Source organism: Aulonocara sp. 'chitande type north' Nkhata Bay, linkage group LG9 (assembly GCF_057382095.1).
Source record: "Aulonocara sp. 'chitande type north' Nkhata Bay isolate Kocher_YH1m ecotype deep benthic linkage group LG9, A_spYH_male_GT1.1, whole genome shotgun sequence".
In the NCBI taxonomy this organism is placed as follows: domain Eukaryota; kingdom Metazoa; phylum Chordata; class Actinopteri; order Cichliformes; family Cichlidae; genus Aulonocara; species Aulonocara sp. 'chitande type north' Nkhata Bay.
The window spans coordinates 3,058,662-3,086,566 of NC_141352.1; the positions used below are offsets into that span (position 1 = coordinate 3,058,662).

The 27,905-nt window shown below is 45.1% G+C and overlaps 1 protein-coding gene across 10 annotated transcripts in view; it reads right to left on the reverse strand.

The window, feature by feature from the left end:
- The window catches only part of LOC147321429 (uncharacterized), a 120,728-nt gene that overhangs the window by 68,137 nt on the left and 24,686 nt on the right, over nucleotides 1-27,905 (reverse strand). For 8 of the 10 annotated variants that reach the window (XM_086305359.1, XM_086305349.1, XM_086305353.1 and 5 more), the window contains exons 2-3: nucleotides 18,636-18,824; nucleotides 11,960-12,016 (exon numbers count right to left, since the gene is read on the reverse strand). In XM_086305359.1, coding sequence (XP_086161485.1) covers nucleotides 11,960-12,016; nucleotides 18,636-18,824 — 246 coding nt within the window. The remainder of the gene's footprint in view (nucleotides 1-11,959; nucleotides 12,017-18,635; nucleotides 18,825-27,905) is intronic. The other 2 variants (XM_086305355.1, XM_086305350.1) reach the window with 1 other exon arrangement.

Sequence of the window (27,905 nt, forward strand, 5' to 3'; positions counted from 1 at the left end):
GCTCGTACCTCAAAGTGTGACTTTTGCCCGAGAATAATAAGTGGGAGTCTTTGTGTATTGAAAGCTAAATTCTGCATTACGTAAGAGCTGCTGCTGCTGGGGGTTGCCTGACCTCAGTATGAGGACAAAATATGGCAACACAGACTGCAGCAGCTACTGCTTAGACACATCAGAGGCATCTGAGGACACACTCAGAACTGCTCTGCCATAACTGCACGCACAGAGGCACGCACGCGCACACACACGCACGCACGCACGCACGCACGCACACACACACACACACACACACACACACACACACACACACGCACGCACGCACGCACGCACGCACGCACACACGCACAAGCTTTGCTTAATCCTACTCATGCATGAACTAGTTGTAGAGGGGGCATTGTAGGACTCGTAGGACAAGTTCAGGATGCAGGAGTCAGCCAAGGAATACAGTCAGTCTAACTTGGTTATGACCTCGTGCCTATGACCTGACCTAACAGCTACGACTCTAGAGCAGAATTTTAACAGCATAGCTTTGGATGAACTGGAGTAGACAGAAAGGACTTTGCTTTAAAAAAAGTGCTTGTGTGACTGGGTGAAAGTGAGTAAAGTGCTCTGAGCGCTTCAGCAGTGTGAAAGAGGGCTTTATATTCCCATTTACCTACACTGGAGTTGTGAAAGTCATAATGACTGATGGGACTGATGATCTGCGATACTTCAAGAGTCACATTTAGAGTCTGTCTGTATAAGTGATTCTCATCCTTCAGAGACAAATCATAAGCTCCCCATGACAGCAGCCCCGTAAACACACCTCACTAACGTCACAGGAGAAGAATTCTTGGACCAATCCAGTTGTTCAGTGATGACGTGACGAATCCTACTTCCAGGCCTAAAGTAGTCTGCGTTTAATATGGCTTTTGTGTTGTTAACATGTTTAATGTTTTGTATTTTCTTCTATTTGATCTCAAAAAGCTCCTAAAACAGTCAGTGATCACTGTTGACCTCCCTCGGCTTTTATTACCGCTAATCATTTATTTAAGCTCAGTTTTTAAAACCTTAGGATGTAACTACAGCCCAGCCCATGCAGCAGTATATGAATGACTAACCTCGTATTGTGGATGGATTATCTCAGTTGTTCTCCTGGCTGAAGTTTGGTCCTTTTACAGCATCCTGCCACGCGATTACATTTGTTCCTGACCACCGAGAACACTCACGTTAACTTTTATCGAGTGGAAAAAAAGTTAGCTTGTTTATATTATGCTAACATAGCTGTGTCGCTAGCGGTCACGTAGCACATCATTATATACCAGCTAGCCCAACTTCAGTAACCCTACAAACGTCACTGCTGTTTAGTTTTCTGTCTTCATTTATGCTGGAAGTGATAACAGAGCTGTACGTTTGAATTTGTTTCCAAAACCCCGCAGTCAGGACATGCTATATTGTATTTAGATAGAAGCTAGCGAGCTAACTCCCTGCTAACTTCTAACTGCGTTAAATGTCATAAATTCCGTTTTCATGGATGCCTGGATGTTAAACTCAATTGTTACACCTGGTAGAGCAGAACGCTGATCATTTTATTAAAGATGAAAGACTTTAGACAGTTTTTCAACTCTCAGTAATGCCATAGTGATCGTTTGATATATGGACCTGCAGCGGAGTTTAGTCCCAGACACGGCTAGTGACGTCAGACTGAACAATCAGATAGCTGATTAGTAGTTCACCTATTGACCAATCACCTTTGAACAGGCTCTGCTTACAATTACAAATGAATCTGTGAAGTATCAGCAATCAGACTCAGTTTAGCTGATTCAGGATTTCAATTTTTAGCCATCTTGAAAAAAAATACTGTACAAAGGTTATTCCCATTTCTGTTTCTTTTCCATGTATTGTTCCATGTTGCTGTACTTTTAGCCAGGTAACAGTTACCTGCATGTTAACTCTGATCTGGTATTACACTGCTGCAAGGTAAACACATCTCAAACCCTGCAGGACTGTGATGTATTTGCTGCTAATCGTCAGCTGACTCCTTTGTCCAGCACGTAATCTGTCTCAGCTCCCATTCAGAAAAAGATGAATTCTTACGTAACCACAATTAGGGACCAGAACCGCACCCAAAATAAAATAAGAGACATCGTAGGTAAAGAACGGGGTCACTAAACTACATGGACATGAAAGGCTGCAACACAGTGTCAAAGAAGCAACTGTGATGTTTCTGCTGCTCTGCCAGATAGAGGGACTCTGTACCAGGCCTGACCAGGACAATGGGCTTGTCAGGTCAAAACAACACAGCATCACAATAAACATTTCCACAGCATCAGTACAACGACAGGGTCACAGCAAAGACTCCAACCTGCTAAATACAGTGGAGCTTTAAACAATACTGTAAACATGCTCTGGCCTTTACAGTATTGTAAAGTAGGTATGAGAGACTGGTGGATGGGACAGCTGTGAACAACAGTCAGCACAGGATCTTACCCGGGGGGAAAAACTTATTTTTGTGTAAAGCAAGCTTACATTAAGAAAACAAAAGTGCAGTAAATCACAAAGCCTGCACAGATCCGTCGTGAACTTCCTATAATAGTGAAAAAGTACAGAGCGTGCTCTCTAAGAATGAGGCCATGGCCTACTTGGGATCTTTAGGAATCCTTCACTGTTTAGACAAGACAGCTTGCAACTGGTGTGATTTCTAAGATAAAATGATGACAAAGAAGTTTCTCTCATGTGAAGTGCTCTGACGCAGAAAGACCCACGACTGTGAAGCAGTTCTACGAAGGGCTGTGAAAAGTTATCGAGCAAAAGAGTCGTTAATTTGGCGACAATCAGAGGACGTGCTGTGAGTGCATGTCAGGCACAGAGATCAGATGGTTTTAAAATGAGTGGAACATCCCGAATGACAATGCAGCAAAACACAAACATAGTTAAATATGTGAGGACAGCAGCTTACAGCAACCACACTCTGCTTTACCAAAACGGTCTAATCTGGGTGGAGCTGGCAGGCGAGGCTGCTGTCCTCCAGCTGACCTCCTCCTCTGTCTGCTCCTGAGCCTCTCTGAGCTGTGATAGGAAGCATGAAGCGGCCGGGTCAGGGCTGCTGCAGGACCACGGGCGCTCAGTGACGGTTCATCGAGGGGACAGACTGCCGTTCGCCCCTGACAAACATCGACGGTGTCTTGTTGATTCAGCCACGCCACCGCATTAATCATGTAGTTGGAATCAGTTTGAATCCAAGTAAATTTCTATCCACCGTTCCTGGAACCGTCCTCCCCGAACTTTGTACTAAATGGAGTTTATGTCGAGGTGTGGAAGCTGCATTTCATTGCTGTTTAAAACTTTGCTTTACAGGGTAAAAATGTGAGCGAAAACAGAACAAGAAAGATAAGGGAGGACATCACATATCCTGAGAAAGGATTAGGAGAGCCAGCAGTCCCTCTAAAGTCATGGACGCTGTCCAGAAATAACCATATGGTACTCTAGTGGTCCTCTGGATACTGAATCTGCTTTTATATCTCCTGCAGTCACCGTCTCTGAAGGTGGGCGTGGCCTGAAGTACACCCTGTTAGCTTACATGTATTCATCTCGAACTGTTCCCGCAGATCTTTCCTGTGTGAAACACTACAACACAGATGCAACGATGAAGCTGCACTAATACAAAAATCTAACAGACCTGTGAGGGGAGGAGGTCGAGGTCCTGGAGGGAACCAGGCCGTGGACAGCTAATGCAGTGAGGAGACTAATGCAGCGTGTGAGAGTGATGTGCACTGACAGGCAGGAGAGGGGCAAGGTGTGTTTGACGTGACGTCTCTGTAGCGCGAGTGTGTGTGTGTGGGACCTGCAGACATCTTTAAAACACAAACGCCCATATACATACTGTAGCTGTCAGTGGATCCTTCCTCCCTCCATACGTTCTCCCACTCTGTGACCCCTGTGATGTCACTGTCTCCCCCTCACCTCCTCGTCTCAGCCTGAAAACAAGCTTTGGAATGAGAAACATTCCCTGATCTTCTTCACATCAGTGATTGTTGGTTTCTGTTGTCAGGACTAAGGAGATGAATGACCTCTGAGGGATTTCTGACTTCTTTCTTTCTTTTCTTTGCTCATATTTGCAATCGTGCACGCCTCGCTGTTACGCATCACAACCGGCTGTACTAAGCCGAGCGGGCGGGGGGGCGTTCAGCTCCAACCAGCAGGGATTTCTCAAACCTGTCAAAGCAACAGATGAACGGGTGCACGCTTCAAAGTGCAGTGGAGAGCACAAGTTGTTGCTACCCTCCCAGAGCATTTCCCACATAACGCCACACTCAGATCTCCACACTCAAGAAGAGTGGGTGTGGTGGCGTACAAACACACATGCATCCATGCAGGGTTGCACAAACGCATACACACACCTAATATAAGAGGTCGTCACGCACAGACGGTGGAGACAGAAAGCTTCACAGAGGGAGGAATTAGGGTTTTTTCCCAGCTTGGGGATTAAAGTCACATCATGAACATTTTAAGGAAAGATTTAGCATTTCTACCAAATCACTTCAAGTAAAATCAGGATGTGAGAAAGTCAAGTCGCCCAAATATGTGCTCAGCTACAAGTGTGAAGTTATGGTGCTTCGATCGCATGAACCGTATGTGACATAACTGAAACCAGGCCGGTGTGGCTGCTGAGGCTTCAGACAGCTGGCAGATTTGTCAAATACTCCAATGTTTTTGGTCATCTTGGTCACAGATCAGCCACAACAAATGAGGAAATCAAGAAAATAAGACGTCAGGTTTGTGCAGCAGACTGACAGCAATAAAATCTTCTATTTTTAGCCTTTTAGTCTAAAGTCTGAACAAACAGAACTCCAAACATTATCAGGAGAGGACTTGAGTTTATGGTACTGTATGTCTTTACTGTGTGATGCTATATAAAACATATATGACTAAAGTCTTCAGCTCTTCGCCTTCACTCAGCCCTTTAAAACACACTTTAAAGGTGCAGTCAGCCATTTTTTGTAAGTTATTCAACAGAAAAAAGAATATTGTACTCATAACTCACATTGATCACGGGGTAATTATGTCTTAGAAAAGACTGATGGATTGTCATAAACTTAATTCAATAAAAACACATCGAAACATGGACCTGTCATCTTGACCATGGCAACAACAGTCGCCTCAATGCGCTTTATACTCTAAGGTCGACCTACAATAACACACATATAGAGAAAACCCAACAATCATATCACCCCCTATGAGCAGCACTTTGGCGACAGTGGGAACGAAAAACTCCTTTTTAACAGGAAGAAACCCCCAGCAGAAGCAGGCTCAGGGAGGGGCGGGGCCATCTGCTGTGATTGGTTGGGGTCTGTTTTATGTATGCAGCTGGCAGAACTGGGAAGTTGTACTTGAGTAGTTTCTTACTTTTACTCCCTACATTTTTAAACACAAATCTGTACTTTCTACTCCTCATATTTTCAAAACAGGCTTGTTTCTTTTGGTTCAACATGTGAGGAACGTTATTATTTCCTGTCACTGCACGGCCTGCAAACATCACACCGATTTGAGCCTGAACAGTAACACGTGCACAGTTCGTGTATTAACCACCAGAGGACGTCACATCAACAACTGCAGGTGTCCGGAAGTTGCAAAAGGGAGTGATCACTTTAAGTGGCATGTAATGCAAATGCAGGGTTTCTATCAGCTCCACAAACACACAAACTGTTTGTGTGCAGTTTGTCTCACAGTGTGTTGCAGCTAAAGGTGCAGCTGAGACAGGACAGGAGAGAGGCTAACCGAAGGATGCTCAGTGGGGTTCGAGAAACTGGACGTTTCAAGCTTACATGTAAATTATTATTATTTTCCTTCTTTTCTTCTAAGTGAGACTAAAGTTGGGATCCCATCTACTGCTATTATTTGATCATTACGTTAATACAGCACGAGGCTCAGTTAGCTGTGCACAATAGAAACGTCCTCCAAAGAGCTACTCTTACTTTATTACTTTGAGTACATTTCAGAGTCTCTACTTTTTAACTGAATCACTACTTTACTGGAGTATTTGTTCAACAGTAGTATTTATACTTACACTACTGTACTTAAGTACAGAATGTCTGTACTTTGTCTGGTGGCTGGTTACCAGCCAAATATTTCGTATTCGTCCATGTTTCATGGCTGCACATTCAGGCTCAAGAGATGAAGGATTAAACCTAAAGCGAAAGAGGCAGAGCGCCCAGCAGAATACATTTGGACCCAGGAAGTCGCTGCCCGGTCTAAGCCAATGGACACCTCATAGGGTTCATTTGGATTAGTTAATTTTTCTTGGTATGAACTAGATGTTAACTAGAAATTCATAGATCGATAGAAAAAGAAATCAGAACCCTGTTCTTCATGTTTCTGCGAGCTGAAATGTAACTTTACCTTTTAAAAAAAGCCTGAGCGCACAAACCAAAGGGAGGTGCTCATCTCTGACATTAACACTGACAACGTTCCTCGGAATATCAGTGTTCATGGCACGACTCAGATAAACTAGTTTGGTTCATAGTAGCAGCCGGTTCGATAAGTGCAGACAGGTTCTTCATGACCTTAATGTCTCTGATCAGGGGAAAAAGAAGCCGTGGGGAAGGTGGGAACTCTCTGAATGAGAACGTGAGGCTACAGGAATCTGCTGCTCCATGGAAACATGATTCCCACAGTGTGAATCCCACAACTTCAGCTCACACAATACTTTTCCTTAATGTAATTTGGGTGTTGAACATGGTGCCCGTGCTCAGGCTCCTCCGCCCTCTGGCCCGCCTCCACCTCATCTCAGCACTACTGTGACTGCCTGACGCAGACCTCCGCCGTGCCATCCGTGATCACTGTTAGTGCGGTGACCTCACAGCCCGGCTCAGGTGAGCGTTAGGTTTGCAGAACGGACTTTAATAAAAACATCTGAACCGTGACGAGGTTTTTGATGATGCTACAGTGTTCAGACGGGTTTCCTTCATCAACAGTTTTAATATTCCACAAACATTTCTTAAAGTAAGTCGAATTATCTAAAAATAATACATTTTCCTCCCTGTGTTGAACATTCTGACAGAAAGCGTTCGAGCGGCGTGTTGCCAAAGTCTTGCCATAAAAGCTGAAATCAACTTAACCTGCACCTGACTCAACCTGCTCCATGTAAGGAGGATTAATCCCACCATGAACCTCCGACACAAACTCCATGCTCGCTCTTCTGCACACTTGTTTGATGGTAATTTGTTGTGATGGCAGCTTGTCAACCCAAATGTACTCGTAAAAAATAAGCTTAATGTCCATTCCTGCCAAAAGTGACCAGTTTGGTTGTTTGGCACATTTTTCTGCAGTTCAGCTGAGGATGATGGAAAGCTGTAGAAAAAGCACATGAGCTGTTACTCCAAATAAAAAAGACAAAAACCGGATATAGCTGGAAAACCTCTTTCCATTTTTTACATTGTGCAACAGATTAAATGTGCACAAAGGAAAAAGAAGCGTAATAAAGAAATAGGCTTCAGCTCTAAGAAGCACCGGAAAATCATTCCACGGTGGCACACGCTAATCTCCCAGCGTTACGTTAGGAAACGCCGCCGCCTCCAAAGGCTGCAGGATTATTAAGCATGTTGTTCTCTTAGAAAGCTGCTACGATAGAGGAATATCTGGAAAAGGAACGAAACATTGCAGCTAATATCAAAGGCTGTGAGAGACAGAAATAGAAAGCAGTCAGAGGTTTAGAGCCGTGTGGTTAGAAGAAAGAGAACTCAAGGCAGGTGAGTGTGTGTTAATATTTCTGTTTATTGGCAAAGGCAGACAACAAAGAGAATCTCTAAAAAGGACACGCAGATCGATGCTATGACAACAACTGACAGGAAACAGGCTAAACCTTTGTGGCACACAGTTGAACAATCCCTGCATCTAAAATGTTAACAGGTAACATACATGACTGAACTCATAGTGAAAGCTGCACTGAACTGTTGTTGGGTCTGTATCCAGCTTTAATGCATCACAGAGATATGCTGTTCATTTATAGGCAAGAGACGCAAAAGCAGGGCCGCAGCAGGTGAATGTTGGCCACCAGTCAGAGCTGTGTGATAGAAAGCCACCGTGCATACTCAGCTGTAAATAATGAACAGCTGTGGGCGGCAGGTGTTAACTCGTGGCTACCAGGAACGTATCACCAGTTTGGACAAACTAAAATGTTCGTCCGAAGGAACTGATGGCATACGTGATGATCGCAGCCACAGACCCAACAAACACAGGAACAGCTCTAAGAAGATTTAACAAGACGTACGTTTTTGAAACAGCAATTAAAAAGAATTGAAATGAAAGCTTTCAGAGCTACAAACCAAACTTTCCATCCTTCAGTGAAAAAGAATAAAAGACAGAACTGCGTCTCACTGACATCGTTCACATCAGTGACAGTTCGGTTTAGGCTTACCTACACATTTGGTTTACTAAGGATGGTGGAGAGGCCCATTAGATCACATCAGGAGGAAGGGACAGCCGGAAAAAAGAATAAATAGTTCTGTAGGGTTTCAATACACAAATACCTCGTGTGTGTGTGTGTGTGTGTGTGTGTGTGTGTGTGTGTGTGTGTGTGTGTGTGTGTGTGTGTGTTTTGGATGCTGGGTGTTGACAGATCAGCCTTGCAGCACAGGCAGCTCTGAAAGGGTTCATGCCTGGATGGTGTTTGAGTGTGTGAGGACACAAACATAAATCCACACGGGGCCACGACTTTGTTCATGTGACTTTAGGCTTCTACATCTGGGAAACTGACATGAATAGGACAGGACTTTATTAATAATGGACAAATGTGGCTGATTTGCAAAGGGAAAAAAATAGTGTTCGAAAGGAAACAGTGGAAAACCATTGAGGTCAAACAGGAACTGAAGAAGGAAACGTGTGACCGTGCATACGTCCAGAAACAGCGCTGATGTACCCAGAGTGAGTCACAGTGTAGCAACACGTTATTTGGAGGAACAGCGTGTGCTGAAGTCAGTGTGTGTGTGTGTGTGTGTGTGTGTGTGTGTGTGTGATGAGTGAAGCTGATGTGAGGTCTTGTCCACAACCTCAGACTTTCTCCTTCATGCTGGATCAAGGAGCAGTGGATAGGACTGTGTGTGTGTGTGTGTGTGTGTGTGTGTGTGTGTGTGTGTGTGTGTGTGTGTGTGTGTGCGTGTGTGGTACGGGGAGAAGGGAGGAGGTGCACAGAAGCAGAAGCACAGCGGGCTGACAGTCAGCATGGCGATGGAGGCGGGTTCTAGTCCTCTGAAGCGTGGGGATTGGGAAAGGATGAAAAACAGGGGCGTAGGATAAAAGAAGCATCATGGGAGCAGTAAGAAGGAAAAGTGTAAAAAAGACATTGCAGAAAAGAAACAATAAAACAGAAAGAAGAATATAGAACAACAAAGAAGAGTGTAAATATCACAAAACAGGGAGAAAAGAAGGAGGATAAACAGGAAGGGATAAGGAGGAAAAGGGAAGAAACCAGGTTAGTAAAGATGTCACAAAATCAACAATGAGAAAACATCTCGTCCTCAACTCATTACTGGACATGAAAAGATAAACGACATCCTACAGCTGAGTTTGTGTGCCGTGCAGAAGCATCATGCAGAAGCATCATGCAGCATCTCTGCGCACACACATCTGCATTTGCACTGTCAGGATTCAGCTTATGCTCTCAATCCTCTGACCCAGTTACCACTTATACCGCCTGCGTCCTTACCTTGGGGACTGCTGCAATAACAGTGATGGATGGAACCACTGTGCCTGATGAGGCTGATGCTGTGTTTACCAAAGCAGGAAGAGAACAGGTTTATCAGCCTAAACTGTGCTCCTGCTGATCTCAGTACAGATGCAGTGTGCGAAATCAGCCACCTTTTTATTAGAAACAAATGCATGCAAACACCACGGTAACACAAGTTGCCCGTGCATGCAGACAGTTACTATGGACTTATTTACATGCAGACCGCTTCCTCCCACTGTCATCAGCATCCATCCTCACCGTGACTTCATCTCAGTGGATCCTACACGGGATGTGAATCAGCATCGGTTCGACTCGCAGGGCGGCTGATTGTAAACTGAACGTTCACTGCATGTGACTGACTACTGGAAGTGCTTCCTTTGGTTCTTGTTTGCTTGTGTTATAGATTAAAAGAGCCACTCGATTTACCGTGGTGCCTTTTTTCCATCAAAAGCCCAAACTCACCGTTCAGACCTGCTGCAGCCAAGACGACAGAAAGACCAAGGAGTAGACAAAGAAGCTCTTGGAAAACTAAATCTGCAAAAGATGTTTGCAAAGCTGCACCAGTGGAGTTTGCGGCTACTAGTGGTGCAAGGGATCAAAACTCTCACGGTTCGGTTGGGATCACGCTTTTAAGTCACGGATCGGATCAATTCTCGGATCAGCAAAAAAAGAAAAAGGACAAAAACTGGAGATACCAACAGATTGCTTTCAGAGATGTGTGACTGTAATGTTTGCTGTTGATGCTCCACCAGTCTGTGGACACCGTGCAGTTCAGAGGCTTTTAGAGATCAACACATGCATAATATTTATGTGGACGAATATTTGTATTAAATGAGAACGAGACTATGATTTTAACCAAAGGAATGCACTACTCCATTTCTAGGTTAGTTTATGATTACTAGTCTCAAGTCTTTTAAATCCACATTATGTTTGCCTGCTGGTGGTGGTCAGAGGGCCCGGGGACGCCAGTGTCCGGCAGCCTCGCCTCTGTCAGTGCGCCCCAGGGTGGCTGTGGCTACAATGTAGCTGCCATCAGCAGTGTGTGGATGTGTGTGTGGATGGGTGGATGACTGAATGTGGTGTAAAGCGTTGGCGTCCATAGGGACTAAGTAAAGCGCTATACAAATACATCATTTTGTTCACTGTTATTCCTTTTAGAGTGAAACAGATAATAAAGCAGGGCATGCTTTCATCAGGAAATAACTGGCAGATATAGATGAGCCGGCGAGGACAGAGCTTAAACCTGCATCTGTGTCATTTACTGTGAAGAGGAAGTGAATCGGCAGTAGGCTGGAGACCCTGCAAATACCTCCTCTTGGAGTCTGATTGGTCGAGAACAGACCTCCTCCACCCACCACCACCATATTTTCCCTGTGAGTGTAGAAGATGCAGGGATGCAACCCTTCACACTGTGCTGATAGAGGCAGCAGTGGGAACTGGGCTTTGCCAGTGAGGGACACGATACACAATCACTTACATACCCATGCATAATCCTTTCTCCAGCAAAGCCATGCAGAGCAGCACTTTATGGATCATCAGCATCGCGACCAAAAACAGCGAACAGAGGAACAGAAGTGTGTATGGGCTACTTAAGGTTGGGAGGTGGGAACAAAGACTACTCAGACTACTGGAAAGGAAAGTTTAAAAGAGAGAAAAAAACAGATGCTCTGATTTCCAAATGGAGCACACACCCACACACAACAAACACTCCTCTCATTGGTCTATTCGTGTTTGAGCAGACAGCCAGAGAGAGATCCGATAGTTCATTAGACGCTCTGTATGCGTTCCTCATCTCTGCTGCTTAATACTTCAAATGTGAGATCAATTTATTCCGATCGTATGCAACAGGACTGCTGAGCACACAGTGTGCAGCTGACGGTCTCTCCCAGCATTGCAAGGATCCCTGCTGATTATCAGTGCAACAATCTGACAACTTCCTGTAGCCACTTAAGACTCGCTGTCATGCAAATACATACAGTCTGATGTTAAACAGAAAAGCAAGTCTTTACTACTTTTTCTGTCTTTTTTCCAACGTTAAACTCGTTTTCTGCTCAGTTTGAGCATCCTGCAGATTTTAAAAAGCCCCAAACATCCCACACACAAACAGGTACACACAACCAATGAACGTGAAGCTCCAGATGGATGAAATGAAGCTCGACAGGCAAGTAAAGGTCAAGAGGCCATGATGGGTGGATGGCGACGACCAGCTGGCCTTTGCAAACAGACCAGCAGGACAGGCGATTGTGGGACATGTCTTACCAGGCTTTTGCACCCCACGAGCTTCCTGCTTTCCATTCTCCATTGCAGTACCCGCGTCTGCACACACACGCACACACAAACACGAAAACAAGCAAAGACATTACGATCCATCAGAGTGCTAATGGTTTGACCTGAGAGGAAATCAAACTGCACGGCGCTGCGCTGCACGGCGCTGCTCTGCACGGCGCTGCGCTGCACGGCGGACATACGACACACCGAGTCGGCAATCGAATGGAAACCACTGACCCTGTCTTTACTGGCTTTTTAAAGGGCATCTGGATATGGCTGTTGTTCACTTGAGGTGCGTGTTTGTCTTCTGCCTGCCTGGGGCTGTGCTTGCTAATACCACAAAGGGCAGTTACGGTCAGGCAGGGGCAGGCGACGAGACGCATATATCGGCTGGTGGCAGGGGAGGATGCTGAAGGAGTGATGCTGTGTGACATGTGACTTATGAATTATTGACCTTTGTTTGAGAAATGTGAACTTCAGACACACTTTTACACAAGTAACTAAAACACTAACGACATGAATGTGTTGTGACGAGACTGACCAAACACTCTTAATAATGTCTCAGGAATGAGCAGTATGAGGACAGAAAGCATTGAGGCACCGCCGACCTCAGTCTGGCCTCATGGTATCAATAGTGTCAACGGGTTTCACCATAAAGGTGCTGATACAGCACTCTTCTGTGCTAACTTAGCTAGGGCTGCTCGATTATGACAAAATGATAATCACGATTATTTTCACTGATATTGAGATCTCGATTATTTGACGATATTTATTTAACAATAACAATGTGTTGAATAATGACTTTAAAGATTGTCAAAAATAATCTAAAATAGTGCAAACACTGATAACAGTGCAAATGTTTGCAATGTAACAAATCAATGAAAAATGTAAACATCTGTGTTTAGTGAACTTTGCAGTGTTGCTCTGTGGTGCAGCTACACTGTAGCAAAGTTTACACACTGTGTCTACTTGATCCACGTCTGACTGAACCCATAATGTTTCCACACCACTGAAGGTTTTTTACCTCTCTTTTCAATCAACAGCAGTCACTCTCCTCTCCAAATAACTTCTGCTGAGCTTTCCGAGCTTCCCTCGGGTCCTCTTAATCAGCGGTCCCCAACCCCCGGGCCTCGGACCGGTACCGGTCCGTGAGTTGTTAGGTACCGGGCCACGAGAGTTGAGGCTCAGGTGTGAAATGTCTGGTTTTCAGGGTTTTTAATCGGTGTTCAGCGTTATTTTGTTATCGTTTTTATCGTTAACTCGGTTTTCCTGGGTCTTTTCATGTGGTTATGAATAGAGATGGCACGATGCCACTTTTTTATGTCCGATACCGATATCATAAATTTGGATATCGGCCGATACCGATATGAATCCGATATAGTGTTTTTTAATCAACAAAACTGTTTTTTTTAAATATTTTGCTGCATTTTGTATAAGTTCATACTCAAGTTTAAAACAACAACTACACTAAAGCTATTCTGTTATACCTGTATACAAAAAAAATGTTTCATAGTTCAGCAATACTGATCAATCTAATAAACTTAGACCTACACCATCCTCCCTATTCTGGTATTTTAAAGAGTACTTAGCGTAAATATTAAGCAACCTAACTAATAGGGTTCCAACTCCCAGCAACAACAAAAATAAATAAATAAAAAATAGGGAACCACCCCTCACGCTCCACCTCATGATGCTTAATCAACGTAATCAACCTTAATTTGATGCAGTGTGAAAAAAAATGCACAGAAATCAATTATTTTTCAAGAAATATTAAATAGATTCAACATCTTTCTTCAACAAAATTGCAGACTGCACAGATGGTACCTTCCCAAAGGAAAAAGTACTATAGCTTACTAGGGTATATATATTAGACTTAATAGTTACTATATACAGTAATTGACTTCTATTCATTTTACATCAAATTAAAACTTTGGGTGTCAGATAATTATTTATTAAAAGCTCGACATTTTAAATGAGAATAAGAAAGAAAAGTATGTCTTTGTGCCCCCTTTTCCCTGTTCATGCCCTATCGGCCCCCCTGGCTAAACTTTGCTAGATCCGCCCCTGCACAGTTACCAGCCGTCAGCTGTAGAAAAAGATCCTCGAGTAGAAAGTAATAATAAATACATTCTAACAACAGCTGATCAAGCTTAAACGTGCTGCTGTTGTTCAGCCGCTGGTTTCCTCTTTCTGGTGCAAAGTGGGCCAAAAGCAAACTAGAGACACGGACTCGCGACAGAAAAGCCGATCAGCTGATCGTTAAGCAGTTTCATGATTGAAGTAGCAGCAAGAAGAGGCAGTCGCTCCATATATCGTTTGTTAAGCTTAATGCAGGAATGCTTTACAAACATTCAGAGATGGACTTACACACTTGCTTTACTTCTCTCGGGGATAACTTTGTCGAGATGAAATGCCGGGTTGCTAGCGAAGCTCCACATGCTATCCAGACCACCGACAGGTCCTGCATCCCACAGCCGCTCTATCACGTGATGCATACTGCTCCGACGTGCTAACGTGCTGAGGTGAGTTACGGCGTGTTGCAAGTTTTGTGAGGTGCTTTCGTGATATTTAATGGATCGGATTACATTTTTCTCCGATATCCGATCCAGTAATTTAGGTCAGTATCGGACCGATACCGATACGTAATATCGGATCGGTCCATCTCTAGTTATGAATAAACCTTCTTTTTTTCGGTACCGGTACTAGTTTCATTTTGTTGTATTTATCCGCGACACCTTAAAGGCCGGTCCATGAAAATATTGTCGGGCATGAAAAGGTTGGAGACCGCTGCTCTTAATTGTTGTGACGCGTGTTCAAAACGCAGAGAGGTGCGCTCGATTTGCCACACAGAGCAGCGCGAGAGTAAAGCACGAGGGAGGGGCTAATAATCGGCTCAGTCATTTTTAATGATCGTTGAAAGCCCAGATCGTAATCGAGATTAAAATTCGATTAATTGAGCAGCCCTAACTTAGCACTCAGGAAGCAACAAGGAAGGAAACGTGTGTTTGGTCCATTACTGGTGTGTTCCAACGATTCCTCTCAGCTGTAAATGACATACTGTTGATTTCTCTTTAAATGGTGACACATTTGTAAGGAAAGTGAATTTGTGGGCTGTACCCAAAACTTTCCACATCTTCTCTGCTACGTCAAACGTCTTAGTTTGCTGTTGACTGCTGTCGTTTATTGAATCGGACAATCGAAATCTGACAAAACAAGACAAACTGAGAATTTCTAAGAGGAGCCGGAACAGGATGTGGAAGAAGCATACGCAGCCCCAACAGCCTGGCACCGCCTCCTCCTGCAGGTCACACACTGCTGTGGGGTCGTCAGCCAGTGTGGCTGCGTCGGTCAGTCTGGCTCAAGCTAATTCCACAAGTGTTCAGCTGGGTTGAGTTTCAGATCTGCAGGCAAGACGCTCCACCCTCTGCACTCGTGAACTGGAGGTAGTGTCTGTTAAACTGTGGGAGCGAGTGCTGTCATCTGGATGGACAGAGTTCAGTCCCAGACTCTGGAGATATGGGACTGCTGCTGCTTGCATAATCTTCAGATCTCTGCACTGAGATTGCCTCCAACATTGCTTTAGTGGGAGATGCTGGCCCACACCATCGCACGGCCTCCATCAAAAGCTGTTGCAATGAGCATCACGTTCCTCCACACGTTCAGGTTCCAGTGCACGCGTTGCTGACAGCAGCACAAATGGTCTGATGGTGAAGGGCAGGCGTCCCAGCAGACGTGTGAGACTGGAGACTGACCGTGTGCTGTAGGGTCAGTAGGTAGCTGCTGACCATATCGTCCTGCTAATCTGTAGCAGACTATGTGCATAAGTACTGACAGGGTTGTCTTGTTGGGGCACCAGCTTCACAGCCTGTCTCTGACTTCCCTCTACATGACGATGCTGCAACCATCAATAGCAGAATAAGCTGTTGCATTGGCAGAGAAGATCTGGCAAGTTTTTCATGGATGCAACCCACACACTCAACTCTGCTGCTCAACCCACAGAAGCATTTTCCTTACAAACGTGGCGCCTTTTATAAACAGTAAAGACTTATTGACAAGAAGCAGTGTTACAGCAAAGAAATAACTGCCGATCCAAATCAAGACTAGGCTTAGTCACGTACTAAAATTAATGCTAAATAACAGGAACCGTTTATTTTCCACAAGACTGGCAGGTATGGGAAACAAATGGAAATCCTTCTAAATTCCACAGTGGCATCATGGTGCTTTCTCCACTTTGTTTTCATTGTAGCTTGTTCACAAAGCTCCGAACCTTTCTGCAAATCACCCCACAGAGGTGCGTGTGAGAGTGCAAATGTCAGATGCAGTCAGATTGTGCCCAGGTACAAATAGCGCAGGTATTCTGGTGAATTCACACCATGCGAAGTTTAGCTTTTCCAAACGGCCTAAGTAGCTTTTATCTGTTCCTAAACCGCTGGAAGCGCCTGCTGGAGGGCCTGAGAGCGCCTGCTGGAGGGCCTGAGAGCGCCTGCTGGAGGGCCTGGGAGCAGCTGGAAGTCTTTATCTACAAAGATAAACTTTAAATCTGCTTCTTCAGCTTTACAGACATTTTTTATCATTTTATTTTGGCTTTTCAAGTCTTATGTTTTTGAAGTTACTCATAACTGTGTATTATTTGTTTTATTGTTGCCCTTCTATTCACACTAAGCTCCTATTTATCTAAACTTTAATAATAACAACTTGTGAATAAATGCCCCATAGCTCTGTTCTTCTTCGCCACTTTGTAATGGTCTGATTGGTCAGCTGTGCACATGGGAGGTTTTTCACGCCCAGAAATATTCAGTTTTTCATAAAGATGCAAGTCTTACTCGACTAATCGTGCTAAACGATGCAGCGCTGGCATGATTTCTATCACAACGACGCAAGCAAGGGCACGTAAACAGCAGGATGCAAACCGGTGCATGCCGTACGTACATAAACACGCGCTGATGCATTCAACCACCGAGCACGGAAAGGAGAGGCGTGCACAAAAACATACAGATAAAAGTCGAATACGACGGATGAAATGCACGAGTGCAGCACTGCACATTACTGGAGCACCGGGGCTCTGAAACAATAACTCACAGAGGGGGGAAAACAACAACAAATGTACGCCACCTCCATCTCCCTGTCATGCTGACAGAGGACAATGACTCGCGGACTGCCTCGCCCTGCTGTTTGGCACTCGGCGTGTCAGCATGTGTGCGTTTGTCCAAATGCACACAGCGTGCCACAGTTGATCACTGGCAACGCCACCCACGGCCCGTCCTGCAGCCGGCTGTCACTGACGAGTGCCCACACACAGTCTGACTGTCTGACCGAAGTGTCTGGCTAACCAAAACAGGCCCGAGAGCTGAGTCATTCTCGGCTAACCGTCACTTCTTTTTTATTCGATCCATCTACTGTTTGTCAGCACTGGAGCTGACCTCTTTATTAGATCGTGTACTTTTGTATCCTTCTCAGCCACAGTTCAAACTGCAGACAGCAGCTTAATGTCGTCTCGCCACAGAGGTCAGTTTGGGACAACAGCTGATATTCACTTACTGCTTTCTTAAAGCTCTGACAGGAAACAACACTGGCAGCTCTTGACAGCTTACTTATTCTAATAAAGCTGTGGTGTTTGTCTCGGAGCTGCTGCCATTTGTCCTCGAACTTTGGAATTCCTTCTGATTCCTGCAAACTCAAACTCAGCCGAAGGGTAACGTGAAACTCCTCACGACAACAAATGCACCGCACCCAGGAGCTTCAACACGTCGCCCGCGGCTAATGACCCAAAGGCATCTGATCACATGTGCCACACTTATTTTAGAAGCTTTCTGGAGCCAAGCAAGTTGCTCAAGGACACTTCTTCTTCTTCTTCTTCTTCTTCTTCTTCTTCTGCATACTTCTACCCAGCTGTCTCACTTCCTCCCTGACACAGAGCATTTACTGACAGCTCACAATAAAAATACAGTTTCCTGTGTCATCCCCACATTTTACCAGCCAAATGTTCAAAGCACTGACTGCTGCTCTGCGTATCTTCCGGTTACTGTCTGCCCTGTGGGTGAACGACACCCGAGCAGATCCAAGATGGCAGCCAGCGTGCAGCAGCGCCTGCATCCATCAGTCATACAGGAGCAGCTGGAGTTCAGGTCAAAGGCACACCCTCTCTGCTTTAATGTTACACAGTGTTATAGTCTATGGGCAGAGGAGTATAACTGTACGCTGTATTACTGTTTCATTATTGTACTTTGTTTACAGCTGCTAAATCTTTTCAGAATATTTATGAAGAATATCGGCTGATCTGTCGTTTCTTTCATCTATTCTTGGTCCACCTCTAATGATTTTATCAACAATGCATCAAATATGAGTTGAAGTAACCAAACTACAGAGCGTTATTGAGCAGTTTGCCTCAGCGCTGCAGAGCATGCATGTTGCATGTTGTTGCATGTGAACATCTTTTACAACATCCGTCTTGCTAGCCACAGCATCCCCCTGACAAACCCACAGTGCACACTGTGACAGCAGGAATCCTTCTTAACCAGCTGCTAATCAGAAGCTACGTGAAAGATATTTTTCTTAGGAGGTAAAAAGAAGAATGAATGCTGCGTTTAGATCGATGGATCCAGATGAACATGCTGTTCCCCTGCATGTGTTTGCCCATACGATACTGACGACATCACGTTCATCTCACCTGCCCTGGTGTCATCGTTGTCCAGCAGCGGGATGTAGTCCGTCTTTCCCACCGTCTCTCCGACCTTATCGTCAAAGTGCTCCGCCTCCAGCTCAGCCACAAAGTCCCGGTGCACCATGTTCTCCGGGCCGGGCTGGGGAACGCTGTCCGTCAGCGCATCGCTCAGACTCAAGTCTAACTCCGCCATGGCTGCAGACAGAAAGACGCACGAATAAACAAGAGTCCCTGTGTTTTTTTCCTGGTACAGATTCACTTGAAACATAATTTCATCTAAAGTGAAGATCATCACCAAGTCAATCGGCCTTTTACTTCCAGCAGATTTGTATCTGCAGCTTGAACCATCCAACCAACTATGACAGGTTTATCAGCATTATATGATCAGTAAAGATGCTCAGGTGTAATTAGACATGGGATCATTGCCCCGAGCAGCTCGTCACTGCCTGCAGCTCAGGGTACGAGCTGAGCTGCTAACCTGTTTGTAAAACACAGTCCTGGCACACTCATAAGCATGATGTCATCACTCTAGCTTTGCACCTTTAAAACACTCTTCTTTAAATGTGGTGATTAAGGGAAGCACCGGGATTACTAGTCCCACCTGCAGGTTAATTTACAAACACGGAGTCCTGAATCCTGGATTTTGTCTGCAAACCTCTGCAGGTATATGAAGACAAAGCGAGCGGACAGAAAGAGGAAGAAAGTGAAAAATGGAAATGATAGGAGAAGTGGTCAAAGGAAGTTAGAAAAACTCAGTTCCAGCCCACTGGATCATTTACTCAGGAAGTCATGCTTGTTTGGTGTGATCAGAGGAAAAACATTTGACGTGAACTGAACTGGGCTTCAGATTTGTATCCTGAGGTAGGACAGGCGTAGCCAAAAGACCTGCGTTAGCTGGCATTCCCCCTGCTAAAGTCTACCACCAGCAAGGACTAAACCTGACCGCTCCTGTGCTCGAAGGGAAACTACACAGAAGAAAACTTTTCCACTGATAAAAACTCCATCTGCCACAAGGGGGCGGAGTTTCAAACGAGATCAGGGTGTTTGAATGAAACCGATGAGCTGGAACCAGACAGAAGCACAGTCTGTGCCTACACATGAGTTCAGCTGACCAATGGGCACCTTGGGAATCTGCAGAGTCCTGCTGTGTCATCTTCCAGCTATAATGCCAGATTATCTTGGCCACAGAAGCAGCCAGCCTTTCTCTGCTGCTCAGACACATTAATCTGTCTCCACACTCTCATCATCAGGTCCACTGTGTCCAAAACACTGGGTCCACGGTCAGGGTCGAGGGCGTTACAACATCCAGCCTGCATTGACTTAATATATGTTCTACGTTGGGTGTGCTAACTAAACTCGTATCCACACATGAATAAATATCATTAGTCCATGCATGCAACACATCTGCAGTGCAAACACAGCAAGCCAGCACCAACTCAACTCTCTAGCCCCATCTACTGGATGATCTTCTTATTGACTGCACAAAGAGCAGGTACAGGTATCCTCCCCAGAAACGCTGCCAGTCACATAACTGGGTAGAAGAACTGTTGATTTGTAGTTTGGCAGCCTTTAATGACAATTAGGAACAATTCTCTTGCACTCTTTAGACTCATTTGGGGTTCTTATATTTTCACATACTGGTGGGTACAGGTTCATCTCAAGGTTACTGAGAGATTCAACAGACTCAAAGTTTTGACTGAAGGTAAGGTGGGTGCTTCCTTATAAAAGCCTGATTCATCCATTCACACGCGCATTCACGCGAGTACCTTTGTCTGTGCCTCAGCACGCTCGACCCGCCATACTCGGGGTATTTAAGAACTAAACAGCAGGAGCTGGAGCTGAAGCACAGCCTGACATGTGACGTCTGATATTTTTATATTTACAGAAGCAACATGTGGTGCCTGTTGAAAAAAGACGTCCTCGCACAATCAGCGAGAAACACAGAAAACGTGATCGCGGCTTAAACTGCGACTGTCATGAATGACAAGCAGCTTTCACGTTTGGGAGCGTAAACAAACTCTCACAGGCGTATTCATCTGCACCAGCAGCAGTACGAGTCCCCGGCACAGACCAGGGTGTGTCGCAAACACGCTGCTGCCTCCACCTCAAAGCCATGCTGGTCACAAACGTTGCCCCAGTTTCCATATTTAACCCCACATCATCTGTGTGTTTAGTATACAGTGTGTCATTTGCACCAGCTGCACGGTTAGCCGAGTGATCTGTGCCACCCAGCCTACAATGTCATTGGATTCACTGCAGGATGAGATACCGTACGTCTTTGTTTGCTGCCTGCCTGGCCTTCAACTGCTTCCATTTCCACATAACCACAGGAGGACAGGCTTTTCATTAGCCCAGCTCCTGCAGTGGGACAGAATACCACCCTGGGATTAAAAACTCATACGATTTTGGGGCTTTTTGACCTTGAGCTGCTGTTTTCACCTCCTGCTGCTGACAACTCTGATGCGGCCACTCGGAAATAATCTGGATTCAACAAAGGAAGGAAATCCATGGAAAGGGCAGCTTCTATTGTGTTGTCTGCCAACATATGCTTGAGTGTGTGTGTGTCTTGCTAAGTCTCTTTTATATACAGTCTGTGCTGTAAGCCTGTGTGTGTCAGCTGAGGTGAAGGTTAAGCCTCCTCACAGTCTGCTTCCACACTCCTCTACTGAATATAAACAATAATACAGCCTGACATGAACACAAAGGCCAATCTAGCAGCAACACGAGGAACATGAGCAGCTCCAAGGAAGCAGGAACGAGGCAACGACTTTCATTTTTCATAGGGGCAGGGATAGCTCAGTAGGTAAAGTGGTCGCCCCATGATCGGAAGGTCGGCGGTTCGAATCCACTTAACGGCTACCCTGAGGTACCCCTGAGCAAGGTACCGTCCCTACACACTGCTCCCCGGGCGCCTGCTTAGTGGGCTGCCCACTGCTTCACTGAGTGAATGGGTCAAATGCAGAGAAAAACAAGTAATTTCCCCATGGGGATCAATAAAGTATCCATTATTATTATTATTTCCTCATAACATTGTTCTTTCTTCAAAGTAGACACAGCATCAGCTCGACTGCTGTTTACCCTCCTGAGGAAATGAGTTTGAGACCTCCACACCGAGCATCATTTATCCAATCTATAGCATCACGTGTATCCTGCTGTAACAACAAGAGGACATCCTGGGCTTTCTATTAATGCCCCGTCTGTGAGGGTTATCTGAAGGTGAGGAGGAGGAAGGCCAGATATAAGAGCAGGGAGGTCAAAGGTCACACCAGCTTTTCAGGTGCTGTTTATTGTAGGTCTGCAAGGCTTTGAGGCTTTATGATTTCTAGACGAGGAAATACGAGACTTTTCAGTTGACCTCAAACACACACGTTTAACCTTTATGGTCTCTTTCATACAGTCTGACTGTATGAAAGTCTGTGCAAACTCCTCCCACAGTCCAAAGACAGTCAGTGGGTTAGGTTGATTGGGGATTTGAAATTGCCTCGCTGTGTCCGACAAACTGGGCGTACCCTTCCTCACGCCCCGTGACAGCTGGGATCGGCTCCAGCCGCGTGACTCTGATCAGGATGGATGGAGATGCTGAAACTGGTTTGAAATTGTTCTTCAGCATGAAACAGGACGACGCTGCCCACGACCACCGAGACAGCTCGTCTGATCACGCAGAGAATGTCAGAGGAAGCAGCGAGAGGCGCTCATCTCTGAAAACATCTGTGTCCAGAATGCAGATAGTAGCCGCTCCGTGTAGCCAATGACACACTTTACTGACAGCAAAGCTGATCTGAAGCAACCAAGGCCACCAGGCTACACCGGGCAGGTTAACCACCCTGATGACTTGTTGGTGACATAAGTTAACTGGTGAAGCAGTTATTTCCACTCAAACAACAAGATGATCCCAATAACACTGTGTTGTGCTGTAGAGGGAGAGCTCTGCTTATGCACAGGTGAGTGAAAGAACCACAAGCTCGGCCTCGCCAAGAGTCGAGCATTATAGCAACTGTCAGAGTGACTGATGACTCTAATCCCACAGAATCCCCAGCAATTTTTTCTCCTTCTGCTTCATTATATGACAACACAACATAATGTCATGCTGGATTAATCCTCAGGCAGGCAGGGGTCAGGAGCCTCAGCAGGGGAATACTCGCTCACCCAGAGTCACCTAAAGACGGTCTATCTGAGGAAATCTTCTTACTGCACGGTCTGATTTCAGCTTCCGTGGTTAATCATTGAGCAACAATCTGGATTTGAGTTTACAGCAAGACGTTTGTCCTCTGTGAATCATTACCCCGACCGTAAAATCCTCAATCACATAATCTACAAGGAAACATGTCGCAGCTCGAGTCAGAAATCCTGGTAACAACCAAACACACGGTTTGGTTGCTGCTTCCACGTCCCACCTGCAGCACACTGTGCCACAGAGCAAGGCAGCTCAGCTCAGAGCAGCTATAATTACTCAGCTATGTGAAAAGACCAATGCCCGTCCACTAGTGTAATATGACAAAAAAAAGATGAGAAAACTGAGAGCTTGAGCTTGTGACACACAAAGCATGAGATCAGTTCCCTGTTAAGCTCATCTTCAGTCCCAGAATAAGACACAGTACATGTGCGGCTGTGAGCTTCTTTCAGCGTTTAGGAGACTTTAATACGAGCAGGCAGCAAAGCTGAAACTCTGCAGTTATGGTGTCAACAGTCGCCCGCCTGCAGCTACACTTACTCCACTGCTTTAAGGGTTTGGGAGGAGCATGCGGAGCTATTCAGCGCACAAGGTCAACGTGGCTGTAAAACAACTGCGGGGTAGCTTAATTCCCCTACAATACCACAGTGTAGACCTATGATTATGTGAGGTCACATGGTCACAGTGTAAGGGGAAACGCTGACCTCACTGGAGGCTGCTGAGGTGTATGAATCACACACTGGAACAGAGCGTAGGAGATGCTGCTAAATACTGATAACTGTTAACTGCTGACCCAGCCATGCACATATCCTGATTACTGCCTGTAAACACGAGTGGATTTGCTGTTTCCTTCACTGCACGGAGCTGTAATGGTACCTGCACTCTGTGCACAGCGTTCAGTCCTGGACCTCGTGTGAACTGAAGAATGAAGAATGTTGACACACCTGCTCCCGTGGAATGAAACCATAAACAGACTTATTGTTATCTCAGGTAGCTGAATGCCACTGGGCCACATAAGAAGTTAGAAAAGTGGAGACAGTTTCAAATGTTTATGAAGTTTTAAACATGTTTTTAAGCTGGGACCAATCGCAGACGAGTGGACGAGTGCACCGTGGGCTGGCTGTGCAGTCACTGTGGGAGGAGCTCACCTCTGATGACACTTCCTCTAAACGCTCAGCTTACTGTGTGTGTGTCTGTGTGTGTGTGTGTGTGTGTGTGTACCGCGCCGTGTGAAACACACAGTGGGAGTGACCTCGCTTGCTGCTTCAGTGAGTTTGTGGCTCCCGTTGTTTGCATTAGCTTCTCCTCTTACTGTCACTTCACAGACACAAGTCAGCACATTAACACTGAACAGGAAGTCTGCAGTTTCTGAAAGAACCGGCACAACAAGCCATGATTAATCCTCACAATATTTACCAACAGCTGCATAATCTGGATTAATGTCCAGCGACGGATTAGACCTGATGATTCCATAGAACTCCATGACTGATGAGAGCAGCCGGAATTTAATCTGGATTTAATGTTGATTGATGATTTAATGTTGCTGGTAGAGCTGGGCGATAGAACGATAACGATATGTATCGCGATATAACTTTTACTCGATAGAGAAATTAAGCTATCGCGATAGACCTCGCCGCTCCTGTCCTCTTAAAAAAAAAAAAAAAAAAAAAAAAAAAAAAAGGTCAGCCAATCCAAATGAAGTAGCGCAGAGCCGAACCAATCACAGCCGCAGCGTCACGTCGCGTGACTTGTTACGTACACAAGTGCCAAGCCGCACGTGTGTTTGTTTGGGAAGCAGCCAGCGGGTAATGGAGGAAATGAGTGTGCCGACTAGAAAAATCAACCGAGCGTGACCGAAGAGAAAACAGATGATGGTTCCAACGCCGGAGAGATTGTCGAACGGAAGAGCCATAGAAGTTCCATAGTGTGAAGGTATTTCGGCTATTTCAAGTCTGACAAAAAACAGAGTAGCGTGCACTGTAAATGTGCCGAAAGCAAGTCTGGAAATACAATAAACTGGTGCATGCGTCACACTGTGCGCCACGTTATTGTTTCGGTGAAATGAATTTCTACAATACTGTTAATTCTACTCTCTGCAGTGTTTAAATGCTTACATATACACACAGTTACTGTCCCTCCACACATACGACTCGGTTCTGCTTCTATGCCCCAGCTTTGTTTACTTTTTCCCACCGAGGCTTCTAGACTTCTGATTGGCCAACATTTCTGCACGGTTAGGAATCTAGTGCCACCTGCTGCTTTGGCATGTTCATAGCAGCGTTTTCCTTCATTTCTTCCTTTATGTGTGGACGGGATTATTTTTTAAAACAGAAAATCTCCGTTTTCAAAAATACCCGTGTACGTGTGGACGTAGCCTCAGTCTCTGACTGGAAGCGCTAATTCGTCATTCGGCTTTTGTCAGACTAAAGTAACTGTTAAAACTGTTTGAAAAGCTCAGCTATACAACAAGGAGAGATCGAGAATTTCCTTTTAGTTCTCAGTTTATTTGATATTGACAAAAGTTAGTCAGTTTTGTCTGTTCTTCTGTAAAACAAACTAAGATTTATTTTTAGAATTAATATTTTGTTTCTAAGTGGAATTGACAGTTTAGTCTGTTTCGTTTGTTCTATTTTGAAACTTAAACGCTTTAGCGGCTGCCTTTTGTGTAGTTTGCAATATTTGCCTTTATTTATCTGAAAAAGTCTCATGTTCCTTAAGTACATCTACCCTGTTGAACTTATTATGGGAAATAAATATTTAAATAAAAACAAGCTGCTGATTATTTCACATTTTACTTGTGAGCAACGGCACATTTAAATCTTACAAATATAGTTATTTGGCTTATATCGTGATAGATATCGTTATCGCCTGAAATGAAAAAAACATCGTGATATGAAAAAATCTCATATCGCCCAGCTCTAGTTGCTGGTGAGCTGCAGGTATGTTAGTGTGACCACAGTGTGTGTGTGTGTGTGTGTGTGTGTGTGTGTGTGTGTGTGTGTGTGTGCATGTGTGTGTGCGTGTGCATGTGTGTGTGCATGTGTGCATGTGTGTGTGCATGTGTGTGTGCATGTGTGCATGTGTGTGTGCATGTGTGTGCGCATGTGTGTGCATGTGTGTGTGTGCATGTGTGTGCATGTGTGTGTGTGCATGTGTGTGCGCATGTGTGTGCATGTGTGTGTGCATGTGTGTGCATGTGTGTGTGCATGTGTGTGCGCATGTGTGTGCATGTGTGTGTGCATGTGTGTGCGCATGTGTGTGCATGTGTGTGTGCATGTGTGTGCATGTGTGTGTGCATGTGTGTGTGCATGTGTGTGTGCCAGCTTCCCCTTTTTCTTTTTTCTGCATTACAGTTTTGTTTGTGTTTCATCTGTTATACAGAAACAGCTGACGAGGGACTTTCAGCCATAGCTCACTTTCTCTCTCTCCCTACAAGACACCCCCCCCCCCCCACACACACACCCCCACACACACCCACCCACACCCCCACACACACCCACCCACACACAGGATCAGGTCATAAACAAACTGATGGATTGTTGTGTTCATTTATTGACCAGCACGTGTTCCATGTCGTCTGCAGGACTTTTTATTCGCAGACATAAACCAGCAGCTTTGCTTTAGTCCTCAGTTTAGAGCAGGGGAATTTGGTGAAGCTGGTTTTTCCTTCCATTAAAACTAAAACTATACTTTTCCTTTGCAGTGCAGACACGAGGTATTTAAACTCCCTCACATACAGACCGAAATGTTTGGCAACCACTGGGGTTGTATAAGTGAAACTCCAGTGCAGTTCAACGAGACACTAAGTAGTCTTTACTCTGCCTGCTCCCAGAGCATCTTATCTTACAGTCACACTGAGGAAAACAGTGGTTGAAAAGCACACTGTGACTGTGCAGCTCAGTGCCTGTGACTGCTCGCACACCTGGTCAGCTGGTGTCTCCAAGGCAACTTTAATGTCTGGAGACAGCAATAAAACCACAAGAAGGCAGTTTGCATGCAATCTGTGATAACACAGAGATCAACTGAGACAAGTCAGTGAAAACTGCTAATCTGTTGCTGTCCACGTTGAGCACATTGTCATTGTACAGAGTACTCTGTACAATGACAATAAAGGCTATTCTATTCTTTTCTATACCAATTGTTGCCAATTGTTTCAAATCTCATAGGTTGGAAACAATTGGCAACATAGATGCTGCAGGGCAGCAATTTCACTGCAATCCTGCATTTATTTAACAACACAAGCAGCTGATAATCAGTCAGGTATGGAAGCCCGTTTCCACTACTAAATAAAAATAAAACAGCTAGTATCCAAAACTCGAAATTTCGAGTTAGCTCTGCCAATCAAAAATATACGTGAATGAGGTCGCTTTCTTCTTACCCGGAAGCATATGGCGCAGAGGAACGCGCCATATGCTTATATACGCGCCAATTTTGAGTTAATAAATCAAAATTTCGAGTTAATACGTCAAAATTTAGAGAAAGTAACTTGAAATTTTGAGTTATGGATCCTTTTTTTTTTTTTTAGTGGCAGAAACGGGCTTCCATAGTCAGGCCCCCTGCTGCAAACACACATAGCTGCACGAGCTGCAGACTCTCAGATCAACCATAACATGTTAGCAATCTGACTGCTTACAAATGAAGCAGCAATCATTAGCAAACCCGTATGTCTGACAGTGACCACAGTCGCTTGGAGACAGGTTACCTGCTGCCAGGTGACTTGCGCAATTGCCTTGCAGTCAAATGTGCCGGTGTTACAGTCAGTCTGTGCAATCAGCTGATCACTGCAACGACCTACAGCCAAATGTGAAAAACATGAATGCAATCACGGGGCATCTGCCTGGTTTCCTGCTGCATGTTACATGTGAGGACCGACTCCTGAGGACGATGTGCAGACCTGATTCTGCCGTCACCGGGTGAAGCCTGCAGCGCTGTGGACACAAAGTCTTTATGTCTGAAATAAAAAATGATGAAAGAAGGCGCAGACAGCATGACCCTCCCTTTGTACGTTTACATGAAAGCAGAGGGGGGAGGAGGGAGGTGAGTGAGTGATCTGAAAGCTGTTCACACCCTTTAAATCACAACTTCAAGTATGCCCACAGGGCATC